General features: G+C 52.0%; 1 protein-coding gene across 1 annotated transcript in view; it reads right to left on the bottom strand.

Moving 5' to 3' along the window:
* The window catches only part of GLI2 (GLI family zinc finger 2), a 250,402-nt gene that overhangs the window by 177,031 nt on the left and 55,882 nt on the right, over positions 1–17,489 (bottom strand). The window contains exon 2 of the mRNA XM_008574794.1: positions 8,134–8,308. Within this exon, the coding sequence (XP_008573016.1) occupies positions 8,134–8,278 (145 nt within the window). The 5' untranslated portion in view covers positions 8,279–8,308. The remainder of the gene's footprint in view (positions 1–8,133; positions 8,309–17,489) is intronic.

The following is a 17,489-nucleotide window of genomic DNA, read 5'->3' as shown; positions in this document are numbered from 1 at the left end:
ATAAATTATCTCCCCCCTCCCAACACCAATGATAAATGGTTCTATTAGGAATCCAGATTGTTAAACTCTGATATAACAGAACGCAGGGAACTGGGGCCCATCCATTCTCCCTCTGGCGCATACTGAGTTGTAAATAGGTTATTTTGTGTGTAAATAACACATTAAAACACAGCATTAGCTGTGTCTTTTGATAGAGAGGAAATTGTTACAAATAAATAATTCCAGACAGGAATGTAAAATAAGCCAGATTTAATAGTGCACGCCTGGTGCAGCCGTGTTAAACATGACTAAAATGATAAACCCCAGAATATACTAATAGTAAACCATGCACTGACATCAAAGTAATGAGGCTGTATTTCTACCAAGCTTTAGAAATGCTAAAATTAGTTTTGACAGAACCAAACGTCAGAAAAATGTTTCCAACATAAACACCGTCAATTTGGGAAGTTGGGATTTGGGCAGAGAGGGGGCCGGGCTGGGGGACAGCTGTGTCCCACCCTATGGGAAGTTCCCAGGGTAACAGTTTCCAGTCCCAATGGTATGACTAGGTAACCACTGGCACTGAGTGTGTCTGGACCTCAGTTTCCACACCTGTAAAATGAATAGATTCAAATTAGATGATCTCTAAAGCTTCCTCTAGTTCTGTAACTGGAAATGACTTCAAAGCTCCCCCCAACTCTGTATTAGTTTAACACCCACAATGACCAAAAGAAATGAGGCAGCATCTTCCAGGCCTGGCCAAGGCTTTGGGAGCAAACAGCAGCAGGAGTCACCAGCACTGTCCTCTGATGGTTTCATTCTGAGTGGGCAGAGCTCAGTAGCTCATGGGCACCAGCCAGAAAACAGAGACAGATGTGACATGCAAACACGTGTCAGCCTCCACAATCAAGGGAAGCAGCAGGCAGGGGCTGGGGAGCCTCCCAAAGTGCAGACTCTGGGTTGAGGCCAGGAGCAGGGGACAAGACTGCTGTGCTGGGGGACGTGAAGCTGCCGGTCTGATTGCAGATGGCGGCCGTGTGGGTGGCATTTAGAGCACACTGGCAGTTTGAGGCCAGGACAGGCCAGAGGAATGCTCGGGCTTATTTACGTTAACATTTACTTCCTCTGTGCCCCGGCACTCTGCTAGCCACTCTACAAACCTTGTCCCACCTAATCTCACAGTAGCCAGAAGGAGTTATCATTATTATCTCCATTTTACAGACTTTGGAGAAGTTCACTGACTTGCCCTAAACACATGACTCTCCACTAGACCCTACTGTGGACAGGAAAGAGCCTCCAACCTCATCCCTCCCTGCCAGGCATCCTGACCCTCCAGGGCACCCAAACACACCTGAAAAATGCCTGGATGGTGGCACTGCACCCTGCTTCCTGGGTGAGCCTGGCTGGCGGGGGAACTGAGCTCTGCTCTCTGTACTAAGTCTGATGAAAACTGGCTGTTCTGTGTGGCTGGGCCATAAAACAAGCTTAGAAGCAGCATCAACAGCAATCCTGAAAATCACTTAAATAAGAATAATTGCCCACTTAGTCACACCTGAGTGCATCCCCAGGCCCAAGGCAAAAGTGTGTGGCCCCAGCAGAGAACTCGGGTAAGGAGGAGAGGCTGGCCCACTCAGCAAGTTCCCTTCTGTCCATGGGGCCTGGAGGGCAGGGGGTGGCCAGGGCCAAGGAGTGGGGGCAGCCCCAACTGACCCTCATCCCCAGGGGACCCCAGGCCAGCAGAGGCAGCCCACTGCACTCACACCCGGCACGATAGCCTCAGACTCACTCGATAATCACTTATTGGATGTCTGCTGCATGCGGGGCGGGGGCCGGGTAGTGGGTACAGTAACAAACAACACCCTGCCCACATGGACATCCTGGAAGGCAGATGGAAGGCAAAGAAACAGATAAAGGGCAAGGACACCAGGGGCTTTGAGGTATATATCAATGAAAGGGTATCAGACATTACTAGGTGGACTGGGGGAAGTGGAGATTTCCAGCCCTGGGCAACTTGGCAAAAATGCTCTGTTGTCAGAGTCGTTTAAATATTCCAGTATTTGGCACGGCATTCAAATGCAGATGTGGATGCCTCACCACTAAGCAAAAACGTGCTTCAAAGAAACTTTCCAAGAAGCCACCAGGGCCAGTGAACAAGGTCATGGGGTAGCCAGTGTGAGCAGGTAGCACAGAGGCCTCCTGGAAAATCGGAGCATGCAGTGAGTCACTGAGCGCTTAACCTTGGTCACACACACCAAGTCCTAAGACCCACCTGAGACTCTTCAACACTCCAAGGTCCATGCCTTGGACCAACTGCACCCAATGATCTGGGAAGCCTGACACATGCCCAGGCCCCAGCCCTGGAGGCAGCCTGGGAGTCTGCATTTATTACAGCCATCTCATGAGATTCTAAGGACTAGCCAGCTTTGGCAGCCACTAGTCTGGTCCTACCCTCCAATGTACAGGGAAGAAGGTGGAGTTGGAAAGGCCAGGGACGCCCTCAGGTCAGCTCTCCAGGGCAACCTCGTGGAGCAAAGCAAAGAAGACACGAGTGCAGGTCTGACTTCCAGCCTCAGGCTCCTGCCAACACTCTTGAGTAGGAAGACACCAGAAATCAGGGCTTCCCACCATCTGTCCGGCCTCAACGGGTCAGTGGGCAAGGGTTATCAGTAAAAGGAAGGCTTTATGAGTCAGGCAGAGCCTGCAGACCTGGTAAGAAGAATGGTAATAGTTAATAAAGCAAATACTTCACTTGGACCTCACACAGAGCTAACTTTGTGCCTGGCACTTTTCTAAGCACTTTCATGTGCTAACTCCAGTAATTCTCACAACACTATGAAGTAGGTACAATTATTATGTCCATTTTACGGATGAGAGAACTGAGGTACAGACCTGCCTGAGGTCAACAGAGCTGGGACTTAACCAGAGTCTGGGCTGCTTCTTACTACTACTCTGCACTGTTTGCAATAAGGGAGTATTAGCAGCTGCTGCCCATGGAGTGCCCCATGTCAGGCATGTGTGAGCATATATGTCTCCTGTAATCTCTATACAGCAGCTCTGTGCATATAACTCCCGTTTATATGTGGAAAGACTTAGCCTACCTCATGTAGCCAGAACATGTGATTCTCCAACTTAAGAGCACATCAGAGTCACCCAGAAGGTTTGTTTAAACACATCTTGCTGGGCCCTACCCCTATAGGCTCAGATTCAGTAGGTCTGGGGTAGGATCCAAGAGTGAGCATTTCTAACAATTCCCCGGGGGATGCTGCTGCTGGTGGGGGACCACACCGGGAGGATGTCTGGCCCTACCCATAGAAGACGCTCAGTGTAAGAGTTGCGTACTGGCCACTGCAGGCACTTCCCAGGATTTTTAAGCCTATCTGGCTGCTTGATTTCAGAGACTAGCAACACTCATGAGATCAAGGGCCAGCTCTGCGTTTCAAGGCCCCAGCCTTCCAGATTGTCCCAGAGGCTTCGAGTGGCTGGGTCACTGGTGCTCAGCTGAAGCACACAGAGAGATTCAGAAATATTTTTGGAAAGAAAATCCACGATGGAGGAGGAAAATACGACAGCGTTTGGATAGTTTTCAGTGAAAAGCAATGAGAAACATCTGAATCAAATTGCCTTTAAAATTACACCGTTTTAAAAATTAAGGGGGAAAAAAACTCTGGGCCAAAATGTATTTTTTAAGATTTATGGCTTCCAAAGTGTTAGCACAACAGCTAAAGAGGCTGGGAAAGAACCCACCCTCACGGCTTCTGCCATCCACTCTCATGAGCTGCTCCCACCAAATGATTAAAGTAACCTTTCCCAGTCTGACCACAGGGCTGCTTTTTCCTTTGGCCAGGCCCAGCCCAGCCCTGCCCTGCTCTGCAAAGGTGTTTCTGACGCATGTTTTGGCTCAGGGAGGTGGAGACTGAGTGGAAACACCCAGGCCCCCGCAGGTCCAGCCTCATAGATTCCTAAGGGAGGCCATTTGAGCCAGCTGACTTTGCAAATAAATAAGTCATGGCCCCAGACCTCAAAGAACTGGCTGTCTGGAAGACACAGGTGCTGTCAGCCCCTGGGACAGATGAGGAAACTGAGGCACAGTTAACACGAGGAGACCTTTCCAAGGCTGTATACTTACCCCAGAGTATCAGTAGGGCCCAAATTAAGGCCCAGATCACCCCCAACCAATCTAAATAACAACCCACAGGCAAGAGACACCATGTAAGAGGCAGGAGCCCCAAGTGTTAACACGAGGAGACCTTTCCAAGGCTGTATACTTACCCCAGAGTATCAGTAGGGCCCAAAATAAGGCCCAGATCACCCCCAACCAATCTAAATAACAACCCACAGGCAAGAGACACCATGTAAGAGGCAGGAGCCCCAAGTCCTAGGACCAGCTCTGTTGAAGCAGCTGGTGACCTTGGGCATGTCTCATTCATTCCCACCTTGGCCTCAGTCTCATCTACAAATTGAAAGGTATTGAAGGAGAGGCTCTGACCACTCATGAATTAGCCATGCTGCCACTCCAGCCTAATGCTCAGGAGCTCCTGCCAGGGTTTCCCAAGCTTTGCACCAGGACCCCCTGTCCTCACTCTGGACCCTCACTCTCCTCATTCCTAATGGGGCTTCAGTTCAGTTGCACCCTACTTTTTTCACTTAATATTAGAACACAGGCATGGCCCCCTTTGCATGATTATAATCTTGATAAACATTTTCAATGGCTACATAACATTTCATTCAAGATGCTGCACTGTTTGGTGAATCAATCCCCTACCACTGAACAGTTAGGCTGTTTCCAATTTTTTACAGATATAAACAATGAGGAAATGAAATCATTCTGCCTAAATGTAAGCTCACTATTAGAACCAACCGAGGTCATACAATTGTGGTGGTGAAGTAGAAGCACCCGGAACTGGTGACAGCTGGGAAGAAGGCTGAGTGAGGAGCCAGAAGCTGGCCTGAATACAGGGTGTCCCCCATGTCTCGACACCTTACGCCGGTGAACACAGCCCCTTCCTGCTTGTAGGATGTGGCCCTTTCCTCATTACAGCCCATTCCTCACCACTGTGCCACTGACATCCTCAGACAGGACCCACACCACCCCTCCACGGATGTGTTACAAGCCAGCAAACACTAGGCTGTCTAAACTATCCCTTCCTGCCAAACAGCTACAGATCATGGTGCAGACCATTCAGATAACATCACGGGCTCTGAAGGAATAAACTGGGCCTTGGAGGAGCCAGGCATCTGAGTGGTCACTGTGCAGCCCAGGGAAGTAGAACAGCCACACTCTTGCCCCCAGCAAACAGGCCTCGGACAAGCCCTCCCAGCCTGGAACGGTGACTCCATCTTTTCCAGAAACAACTCAAGAAAAGGAGCCTCTCAACAAGCAGTTCCCAACTCCCTGACCCTTCCTGTGGCCCAGCGTGCACCTGCCATACTGTCCCTCTCCTGGGCCTTTGTGCAGCCCCCAACAGCCCCTCCCACCCACTGTCCACACCCAGCCCTGTGCCTGTAGGCTGAGCGCCCAATTTCTCATGCTGCTGGCCCCACGGAGCCATGCACTTCAGCCTCACTCCTCACCAACCCCACACTTTCTCTTATACCACTCAGGTCCACAGGAGACCCTTGGTGCCCCTCATACCAGCAGGCCCAGCACCAAATGCTGAGCCCCAGGGCTAAGCACAAGAGCGTCCCTGCCCCCGAGGGGACCCATGCCAACCACCTGCTGCTGCTGGGCACCTCCCATACATTCACCTCGCCTGCAGACAAGTCCTACGGGCAGCAAGGCCCACATTAGAGGCTCTTTGGAGCCTTCTGGGCCTCGGTTTGCTGAGTACATGAGGATTCTCACTCACAACATCTCTGCCACCATCTGGTAACATTTAAGGAAGACCCAGTGTCCCAAGATCATAAAGACTATGGCTAACATCTGTCAAACGCCTTCATGACACAGATTAGGAAAACTAGGGCCCAGGCCAGCGCCCTGTGGGCCACACCATTGGGCATCCCTCCCCTCATCCATGAATGCAGCAGCCACAGTTCACCAGCACTGGGAGACCTGCCCCAAGATGCCCCTGCTTCACTCCATGCAGGAACAGCTGCTCTTTTCTGCCTCCAGAAGGGCCCTTCCCAAATAAGCTGCTCAGAGAGAGGTGCTGGGGGCTGCGATGGGACAGGAAGCTCTGGGGTCCCTGAGACTCTCCAGCAGCAGATACACCTTGCTCTAGAGTGCTCTGAGGCCAACAAGCTGCCTGCCCCGAGGCCTACAGGCTGCCTGCCCTGTGGCAGCTGGCATCAGCCAAGCTCCCCTGTGTCAGATAACAGGGCGCAGAGGGCCTACAGAAGAGGGCAGGGAGGCATCTTGGGGTGGAGGTGAGGGGGGAGAGTGGGGTGGTGTGTGCCTCCATGGAGCTGCTATACTCCAAGCTTTGCACCTGCTGCCTGCCTGCCCCCAGATCAAGAATCCCTCAGCATCTGTTGTTACTGCACCAACGGCGATAACCAGGTCTGAGACTAAAGGGGCTCTCCCTGCCCCGATTACATCCTAATTACGGTCTAATTACTGCCTAAGTGTGTTCACCACTGCTGTTGCTCGGCAGTAAATCGCACCGTGGTGGTTCAGGATCCATTCACAGCTTCCGAGAGGTAGGCAGGCAGAAGGGGGTCCTGCTGAGGACCCTGGGGCAGGCCAGATACATGGGAGGCCAGGCTTCCTGGAGCTCACTTGGGCCTCAGAACATCAGGCAGAGAAACAGCCTGAGACGTCACCACAGGCAGGGCAGGCTTTGACCCAGAGGAAGGAATAGACCACACGGCCCTGGGACCAGGCAGCCAGGCCTCACAGCCTCCTCTCCCCTCCAATCTTCCCACCCTGGGTGATGGGCTACTCTCAGCTTTGGCTCCTCTCCCGCCACCTAAGAGCTCTTCCTCCACCCGTCCCCACTCCCCACCGGCCCCACCTCACAGACCTGGAGAGCCCCTGTCCAAAGGGTCACAGTCCAGGTCAGAGGCCCACTTCTCTGCAGGAACCTGAAGGTTGACCTCAGATCCCCCTTTCCTGACTTGGCCACACATCCTGATCATGACCTCCAACTTAGAATCACAGGTAAAATAAAAATAAATACAATAACAACGACCTAGAGGTCCTCAAGTCCACTCTTAGAAATACTGATTCACACTCCCCTTCTAGGGTCTTCCCGTTTCTCTGGGCTCAGGCCCCAGGCTTTGCCCAGTGTGGCCCGTGGACCAGCAGCATCAGCACCGTCTCAGTGCTGGACAGAAATGCAGAACTCAACCCTGCCCTGACTTCCTGAGTTGAGGTCTACACTTTGACAAGCCCCCACGGTTGGGTGTGCATCAATGTGAGGGGCGCGCCCGCACGCCCACCCCGCGAGGGCGTCTTTTCTTCCCTTCCTGCTCTCTGAGCTGCGCTTCAACAGTGAGAGCAACAGGGCATGACTAAATGCGCTTGAATAAAAAGGGGGAGAAAAGAAATCCAAGTCTCTCCATTCCTCAGGGACAGAAATAGCTCTGTGGCCTCCAGATGGACTGCGCAGACACAAGGGGAGGTCTCGCCTTCCCGCCAAACCTTCCCAACAGGACGCTGGCACGGGCCAGTGGAAACCATAGAGCATTTCTCTTTGGGGCAGTAAAATGAGAGGCTATGGCTCATGTAGTCCCTTCTGTTATAATTAAGTTGGCCAGAAATTCACCTAAGATACTAAATTCCATACCTGACCCTCTAATTATAGCCAGAAGGCATCAGGAGACAATTACTTTCCAAAATAGTCCTTGGCGGGCAAGACACTAGAAGAAGTTCTGTGGGCACATCGGGAACGTGCCAGCAGAACGCACCCCAGGGCTGCCCAGCAGCCACCACCCGGCTCCTCTCCTCCCTTCCCTCTCCCCATGCTCAGGCCCCACCCTCCAGAGTCTGAGCCAGCCCAGCCCCCACACCCCAGGTCTGGGGTGGCCAGACCTCCTAGAAAACCTGCAGGCGACTGTCACAGTGCCTGGGATTCCCGGGGGCAGGGGTGCCCTCCTCTTGCCCCTCCATAAACCCAGCATGCCTCCCTGATGACTTCGGCCACCACTCTAATTAAAACCTAACGGGCTAATGAAAAACACCCCTGCTGCTCTCCAAGTGTGCAAAACAGAAAGTACCTCCTTGGGCAGCTACAGCTGCTGCCGCTGCGGCCACCGCAAGAGGAGAGGCCTTTTTGCCCGGGTCGGGGAAACTGGTACTGTCCAGGATCCCACTTTTGGCTTCTTGCTTCTCCACGGCAGTAGCTGAGGCGGACGTCTCCATTTTAGGCGCTCATAGTCCTGGGTGGCAACCCTGAAGGAGAAGACAAAGACACTCACCAACACTGTACCCAAACCCAGCCGGGAAACGCCGACCCAGATTCACGCCACCGCTCGCTTCTAAAGCAACTAACTTCTTTCCCATTCTCTTATAACTGGGAAGGAGGCTTTAATTAATTTTGAAAATTATTAGTCCTGAGATTCATCTGGTCTTCTGAACGACCTCATGGACAACAGCCAAGCATTTTTGTTGTGTTTTACCCAGACTTTTAAAATCTAAACAACAAGTTCCCCCTGATATGAGCGGCAAGTAGCAAAAAGAACTACCTTGAGAAATGAAGGCAGAAGTAACGACATCCAGCTTAGAATCATGGGGACTATAAAAACACATACAGTAACCACAACCTAGAGGTCTTCAGAAAGGACCTATTTTTCCTTTCACTTCCCTGCTCATCAGAGCCTGTCCTTTATTCACCTGTATGTTCGTTCATTCACTCGCCCGATCATTTGACACACTGTCATCATTTATTGGTTCACATGTAGTCAACATATTTTTAAGCCCCTCTTATGCATCAGGCGTCACACCTGGTGCTGAAGGTATACTACACGGAGTTTACATTCTACTTAGGAGATGAATAAATAAGAAAATAAATGTAGATTGAATTCCAGTTAGTGGGAGGTAGCAAGAGAAAAGAAAGCTGAGTAGCAGGCTAGAGAAGGGCTGGAGGGGCAGAAAGGGACGTGCGAGGGGCCACCCCTGTGAAGGTCTGAGAGCCCACGGCAGCCAGAGTATGAGGCAGGAGCCCACGGCCCAGTGGGAGCAGGCTGGCTTCTTTGAGGAGAGGAGAGAAGGGGACTGCAGGCACTGGAGGGTTTTGAGAGAGGAGGGGCAGGATGTGACTCAGGCTGTAAAGGGATCACACCTCTGAGGTGGAGAGCAGACTTCTGGGGGAGAGGATGCTCCTGCAACAACCCAGGGAACTATGATGGTGGTTCGGGTTAAAGCGGTGGCGGTGGAGCCAGCAAAACATGAGCACGTTCTGAAGAGCCCACAGACCTCGCCCCTGGCTGGATGTGAGGGGGAATGGAAAGAGGCGTGGCTGTGGTCAAGGGAGGAGCCCCCAGAGGGATGCGGGGCACAGGTGACATTCTGTCTCCAGCTGGGTGGTAGATCGGAAGCAAGTGTTTTAATACGCTTCATCACTGGCGGACACTGCTAATAGCTCATTTGTATCAAATATCACTGAATAGAAATTTGAAAGTCACATTTTTAAAAAGAAGGTGGGTGGTGTCAGGATGGCTCATATTTTTGGCTGAGCACGCGGCTGAATGCATGGCGGTGCTGTTTAATGAGTTGAAGCAGGGGAGTGAGGAGCAGGTTCAGGGCAGAAATCAGGAGCTCCATTTGGGTCACGGACTCACGCCACGTGAAGTTTGAGATGCCCATGGAGACCTGCCGAGATGGTGTGGAGGAGACTGTTGGGGACACACATCCGGAGCTCGGGGAGAGCTACAGGCTAGAGGTGGGAGTATGGAGCCGCTGGGCAAGAGCTCACAGGAAAGGGGGAGGGTGGAGAAGAAGAGAAAGTTCCAGCACTGAGACATGGGAGAAAGAGCACAAGCCAGCCAAGGAGAGTGAGCAGAACAGCCAGGGAGGGAAAGCTAAGAGGAAAAAAAAAAAAAAAAAAGAGCATGGGGTCCTGGAAGCCAACTCAAGAAAGAAATGCTCTCTGGAGGAGGAGTGATCGGATCCATCACAAGCCACTGAGAGACTGAGAAGATGAGTTGAGGCCTCGGGGCCAGGAGCTGAGCAATTTCAGCCACACGGTGGGGGCAGGGATGGAGGTGAAGGGGTCTGGGAGGGGGAGTGGAAATGGGGGCACAAGGCAGTCCTGTCAGGAGATTTTGCTATCAAAGAAGCAGAGGGATGGGGCCACAATCGGAAGGGGATGTGGGGTCCAGAGGTTCATGGTTGCTGTGTATGAAAGGATGCACATGCGGTTTGCAGGCCCCTAAAAGGGGACAACTCATGGACTGCAGTGAGCAGACACCAAAGGCAGTGGCCAGCACTGTCCCAGGGGCCTCGAAGCTAAGTCCACATCAACAGGCCCTAGAATCTTATTTTTTAATTCCACCCAATACTCCCACATCCTTCTAAGAAAAATTTTTTTAAGTTTTCTAAGAAAATTGAAGTACTGTCTGCAAGAACAATAGAGTAAGGTGGTCCACAGTCCCCACTGGCTCCTGGTTTCATCTGCACATACAAGCCTGTCTAGTTTCCATGATCTTTCAAGACTCCCTGCCCAGAAAACCCAAGAAAGTCAGGCAGATAGGGGAGAGAAAAATCTCCTTGAGGACTTTGGTGAGTTATGGGGTTCCTTTTGGTCTAGAGATTCAGGGATCACTGTCTGCTCCTTTAAGACCATTTTTAAAATCTGTTTCTTAAGACTTTGGCTATCTGAATGGCCACCAGCAACATACTCGGCCCATACCTGCTTCTCCTTGGCCCCCATAGCTGGGTCACAGGCACCACCCCACCCAGCTACCTAGGCTGTACCTTCAGGTCACCTCCTCCCCACCTTTATCCCCTACATTCAATCAGCTGCGATCTCCATCACTTCATCCCAGAGCACCTCGCCCACACTGCCTGTCCTGGCTGGCTGTTCTGCACCAGGCGTTTCTCCCTTCTGGGTCCTGGGCACTTCCCACAACCTCTGGTCCTCCCCCACATCATCCCCTACTCTACAGCCAAGCATCTTCCCCAAAACCAAGTCTCGCCCCTTCCCTCCTCTGACCACGGTCCTGCTGAGCCTCTTTGGCCTTTCTCCCTGTGTCGACCTGCAAGCCAGGAATGACTGGCTCTGTCCCTGCACCACCATGCCGTGTCACCCACTGGAAACACTTCACCCATTCTGTGTTTGATGAACTCCTATTCTTCCTTCAAGACGCCACTCAGACGTCACTGTCCCCAGGAAGTCTGCTGCCCCTCCCAGCCCATGGTCAGAGCCCTGCAGCAGTCAGATTGTGCAGCCACCCAACACCCCCTTATTGTATTCATCATCACCTCCAGGTCAGGAGCTGTTCAGTACAGCATCCACATGGCCCAGCCCAGCCTAGGCTGGCATGGCACAACTGCTCAGAAATGCCTGTCAAAGAAAGCCATGAGTGAAACTTTGAGGCAGAAAATCACAGCTCCTTTAAATCCAAGTGACTTTGTGGACAGCCTGGGTTTCCCTCCCAACAAGCTCAGGTGAGGGAATTTAGGCCCAACTTTGAAACAGACCTTGAATTTGGAAATAGGACAGAAACCAAAATAACAGCTACAACACCAAACCTTTAACAAGTGTTTAATGGGTGCCAAGCACTTTACAGGGGTGAGCTCATTTAATCCTCAAAACATTTTCTATAGAAGGAAACGAGTACACAGAGAAATTGAATAACTTGCCCAAAGACACACACCTTAGAAGTGGCTGTGCCAGGCCTTGAACCCAGGCTGTCTGGCTCCAGAGCTGCATTCCCATGCACCATAGTGAGCTGTCCCTTGAGTAAGGACCTGCACTGCAAAGGGATTTGCCCCAGAATTCCTTGGAAGGCACTGATGATCAGCTTCATGCCTCCCACTGAGCTGACAAGGCTAGCAGAATTCCTCACACACACACACCCCAAATGAATTGAGTGTCTTTCCTTTGGGTTCAGACACCCCCCTGTGGCACCTCTCACACAGCCTAGCCATACCTGCTCTGTGCCCCTCTGGGTCCCTGCTCGACTGTGACCTCTTTTAGGAAAGGGCTTGGCCTTGCACCCCTGGGTCCCTAGGTCCAGCCAAGCAGGTGCTTAGACCACTTGCTGAGGGGATAAGGTAGGCACAGGGAGCCAGGCTTGTGCCAGGGGGACTTGGGGCTCTGTGGAGCAGAAACCAGCAGAGGATACGAGGTGCCCCCAGGAGCAGAGCATGCTACCAAACGCCAGGATTTAAACCCCAGCCCAAGCCCCAGGAAGGCGTGGGCAGGCTCTTGGGAGGTATCAGTCCAACTGTCTACAAATGCAGATAGGGAAACTGAGGCCCAACAGCTCAAAACCCCCAAACTTTAGTGTCAAAAATGCCAAGAAAGGAAAAAGGCTTCAGAAGGGGCTGTGACAACTTCTGTTAGGGACATAAGCAGACTGGAAAGAAGAGGAAAAAGCTAGGAATGTTTCTAGTAACAGCATACTATAGTCTAAATGTTTTGTGTCCCTCCCAAATCGATACGTTGAAACCTAACCCCCATGGTAATGGTATTAAGAGGCAGGGTCTTTGGGAGGTGGTTGGATCATGGAAACAGAGTCCTCATGGGATTAGTGCCCTTAAAAAAGAGGCTTGAGGGAGTCTTTTTGCCCCTTCCATCGCGTGAGAACACACAGAAGACCATCTATGAGGAATAGGCTCTTTCCAGACACTGAACCTGCCGGAACCTTGATCTTGGACTCCCCAGCCTCTAGAACTGTGATAAATAAAGTTCTGCTGTTCATAAACTATCCAGTCTATGGTATTTTGTTACAGTGGCCCAAACCGACTAAGACACAGCAGCTGCAGTCCCTCACGCCAACATCCTGCCCTGTTATGCTGGCAGAGCAGACGCCATCGCCCAATTCTTACAGACCAGGAAGCTGAGGCTCCCGTAGGAAGTGAGCTGCCCACGCAGCTTCCCACGAGGGACAAGGGCCAGGTCTCCATCAGACCCACGGCTGAAATGCCTCCCAAGGCCTTAGGGTGTGGCCACCACAGGAACAGAGTGCAAGGAGTATGGGGAGGGGGTATTTATTCAGATTCCCACACTCAGACTGGGTGGCTCGGGGAATAGATGTGCACATAGGAGCACCTGGGGTCCCAAGAGCACCCAGGGGGAGCTGATCCGGCAGGGACCCAGGCAGTGCCCACCACATCCCTGGCCTCGCCTTCCAGAGATCAGCTGCTGCCCTTCCCTGCCCACCCCTTACCAGAGAGGAAGGCAGTAGACAGAGCCAAGAGGCTGCATAAATCACGGGAATTAGCAGGATTAGCACAATTTCTGGGTAAACACCAGGCACCCAGGGTCCCAGGCAGCCACTTTCACTCTCTGGAACTCCTTTGAAGCCCCAGTCAACAGCCTACCTGGGCCCCCAGAGGCCACCTGGGGATGGCGGGGACAGGACAGGCTCCAGGTTCCCAGACCTAGCTGGAGGGTGTGGTGGTCTGTCTGTGATAGTTCCCACGGGCTCCATAAAAGCTCTAGAACAAGAGGGGCTGGGAGCCACAGGACTTACCAGGGGAAGGAGAAGAGTCAACAGCCTCACTTTACCTCCAAAACTCACATGGATCCAGCACTGTCCAAACAATTCACGTAAGAAACACAGCCACTCTCCACGACTCTGCTAAGGGAAGAGGGGGCACTGGACCAAGGCCAGGAGGAGCCCCCTTCCCATTAGGAGATTGCAACCAGGTCACCTATCCTCTGGGGCCACAGCAGGGGCTTCTGCAGCACCAAGAATCTCTGGGAACATTCCTGGGCTTTCCCCTGGAGACTCTGACTACACAGGTCTGGGCAGAAGATTGGGGACAAAATATCTATCTGCATTCTTTAAAAAGTTGTATGGATATTTCTGATGCACAAGCAAGCATAGAAAAAAGTGAACAGGGTGTTCATAAGGTCCCTTCCAACTTCCAAATAATTTATAAGTTTCAGTTAAAGCAAGACTGCATAACCTTAATAGAAAAAATACATTTTTTTCGTCACTATCTTGGAACTAGAAGTTGGTATCTCCCTCGGGAACAAATGTAGGCAGTGAAACACGGTGCCTGGGAGCCTGCCATCAGCACAAGTCAGTTGTGTCCCCACCATGCACAGAATATTACCTATGCTCACCATGGCTTCCCACTTACAGCATTCACTAGACCCACCTCTGACCTTGCCACTTGATGTGTCAGTAAAGAAGCACATGCATTACTATATCCCAGGCATAGTCATGCAGTGCCTTTAACATTTTATTTGTTGCATGCAGTATAGTTGGTTTCTTTCATAATCATGTGCATTTTATTCTGTGCATTCATAGCTTTATTCTGAGGACAGGTCCATAGGCTTCACCAGGTTACCAAGGAGTCCCCGGCACAGAAAAGGTTAAAAGTTCTGCATTAAAGGACTGGCTTGAAGAATAAATTAATAATCAGTGCAGAATGAGCAAATCACCCTGAAACCTGAAATCCCAGACACCCTCCTGCCACCTGGCTGCTTTGAACTCCTCTAATGAGTGAGTCACAGGAATTAGAGCATTCTTCCCCGGGCAAAATCAATCTCCAGGAGAGAGATGAAACCTCACCTCCCAACGATCGCAGCTACCGCGGGGCTGTGGTGTTCTCACCTCCCCTCTGATCTCAACCATGCGGCATGCGTGCCCAGGCCCCACATGAATGGGCACGCACGGGAGTGCACACACACACACACAGGCTTACACATTCACACTGCACGCACAACATATACTGACAAGCCACATACACAGACACACATATGCATGCACACACACACACAAACCATATAGACACACGTGCGTGGTCACACAAACACAAGGTCACACATTCAAACGTGGCCACACACAGCACACATACATATACTCATACACCACATATGCAGCATACATGTAGTTGCATGCAGATACATACACAACACATTCACATGTATATGTACAAAAAACACACACAGATCCAGACAAACACACACACACACACACACACACACGAGAAAATAAACGCCCGCCTTGCCTTGATCACAGATTTATATTTAAGATCGATTGAGATAAAACCTGTGAAAGTTCCTGGAGTGAAGAGCACATTGCCAGTGCAACACAGACTGACAGTAATAATAATCATAACCTCATTATAACTAAAAGAGGAGCAGCAGACCCGTGGCCCCAAGGCCCTGAGGACTTGTCCTCTATTTGCCCAAGTGACAAGCAGCAATTGTTTCATCTCCTGTCACATCAGTGTCTCCATCTGGGAAATGGACATCCTGACGGGTGCTCTCGACCTAAAGGAGACCAGCCTGATGCCACAACTACGCAAGGGCCAGCAGCTAAGAGCAAAGAGGGCTCTGGCTCCCCATGTCAGAGGCATGTGGAAGCCAGCCACGGGCTTCAACTCAGTGCCCACTGTGCCACCCCAGCCAAAACTCACACTCACTCCTCCACCCTGAAGGGGGAAGGCACATGGGGGAGGTGAGGGCACCCCAAGACTGCAGTGAGCTGGGGATGCTCTGCTAACCCTTCACAGCCAGCAGCAAGATAATCCCACTTTAAAATATGATGCATTTGATTCTCCCAGATTGGGAAGCACATGTGTGCTCGGACCAGCGCCGGCCATGCCCACCGTGTGTCACTGGCCATGTTGCTTCCCCTCTTTGAATCTCCATTCACTCCCCTGTGACAGGGAGCACACTCCCTCCCTCCCAGGGTAGTGACAAGGTAGTCAGTTGGCCATTCCCACACAGTCGGTGATATATTACAGCAGCTGCCCCACAAACAGGGCCCGGCATGTGGTCTGGCCTGAGTTGGCCAGGCAGGGGAAGCTCTGCAGGTGAGCACCCTTCTCCAAGAAAAGATTAGGGACCCGGGGGGGTTAGGGAGGGCCATGACTTCTGCCGGTTCCATGTACCTGCCTGTGGGGCCTGTTTCTGACTTCTCTGTCCACCTGCCTTTCTCTGTATGTGAAACCAATTCCTGCCATGTCTCCAACAAGGCCCAGCAGGGCAACAGCTCTGAGACTCAGAGAGCAGCACCAACAAGGGGCTCCAGCCTTGCAGAGTTGGGGGGAGGGCAGCTGTGTCAATGCCCTTGTGCTTGGCTCCTCACTCTTCCAGCAACCTGACATTGGGAGGGGAACCACACAGCTCCTACCTTGGCTGGCCCCTCTTCCACCACCCCAGCCAGGGGTACCATGGCCTCCGGCTTCCACTCTGGGTCCCTGGGGGAGAGGACAAACTTGGGAGGAGAACCCAGACCCTACAAAAGATGCTTGAGACCCTGGACTGGTCATGTATACTGGGGGGAGCGGGGAGGGAGGGCTGTGGGGTCCCAGCCAGCTTCAGGGCCCTCAGCCTCTGCAGCCTTCACCTTGGCTCCCATGGACAGCAAGGGAGAATACACTCCCCAGCAAGGTTATGGAGAAACTCAACCAGCTCCAGCACACGGCAGCTGCTCCCCAACCATTGCAGACCCCTACGTCTCTGCATGGACTTGGTTCACAGCCTACTGTCCAACCTGGAGCAGGCTGTGAGGACAACAAAGAGAGACATGTCTGGAAAAGAACAGAGCATTCTTCTGAAACCCCCATGGTACACTGTGCAGGGCCCTCATCCCTGTGTGACTCCTGTGCTCTTTGCACTGCTCCATACTTCCTTGGACCCCCTCTTCTACTCAGGGTATCCCTGCATTGGGAGCCTCTTGACCAGAGAAAGAACAGAACCTTCAAGCACGTGTAGGTGCCCCGAGCCAGACCAGCTCCTCTCCTCATGGGATCTCACCTCTCACCACGGTTACTCCTACCAAGGCCAGGCCGAAATCCTGATCCTCAACTTACAATCAAACAGAAGCCCAGAAAGGGTAAGAAACCTCCCCAAAATCACACAGTTAAGATGTGGCAACACTGGTGGTCCAATGCAGGTGCCTTGGATTCTACTTTTCTACTTTTTCCATCAAGGCTGAATTCTTTGGGCACGTAGATGTAGAGCACAGTTGCCACTCTCATTGAGGCAGGCACATTTGTAGGGAGTTCATCAAAGTCTAAGGCAGTATATGCTACATGTCACATAAGCAGCAGAGAGTTGATGCTTGTGGGAGCTCAACAAGGGAGGGCTACTGACTGGGAGATCAGCGGAGGCTTCCTGATGACCACCCCATTTGCCCTGTGGCTTCGAGATGGGGAATGAAAGGACCTTGAACTTGGCCTGCAGAATGGAGAGGGAAGGCCACTCCAGCGGCAGGGAACAGCATGAGTGAAGGGAGGGAGAAGCCCTTGGCACATTCTGGAGCAAGAGAACAAGAAAGAAGAGCATTCCCACAGGGAGAAAGAAGGAGATACACCAGGTGGAAGGCGAACTGTGGGGGCCTTCAGGGTCTCTAGAAAGGGAAGGCTGGGAGAAGAGTAAGGCTTAGGAAGGACAACAATGTGCCTCCAAGCCTCCTGGGTCTTGGACACACTTTTGCAGAAC

The sequence above is a fragment of the Galeopterus variegatus genome, unplaced genomic scaffold (assembly GCF_000696425.1).
Source record: "Galeopterus variegatus unplaced genomic scaffold, G_variegatus-3.0.2 Scaffold1108, whole genome shotgun sequence".
In the NCBI taxonomy this organism is placed as follows: domain Eukaryota; kingdom Metazoa; phylum Chordata; class Mammalia; order Dermoptera; family Cynocephalidae; genus Galeopterus; species Galeopterus variegatus.
The sequence above is the reverse complement of the archived record's forward strand: the minus strand, read 5'-3'. Positions and strand labels throughout refer to the sequence as shown.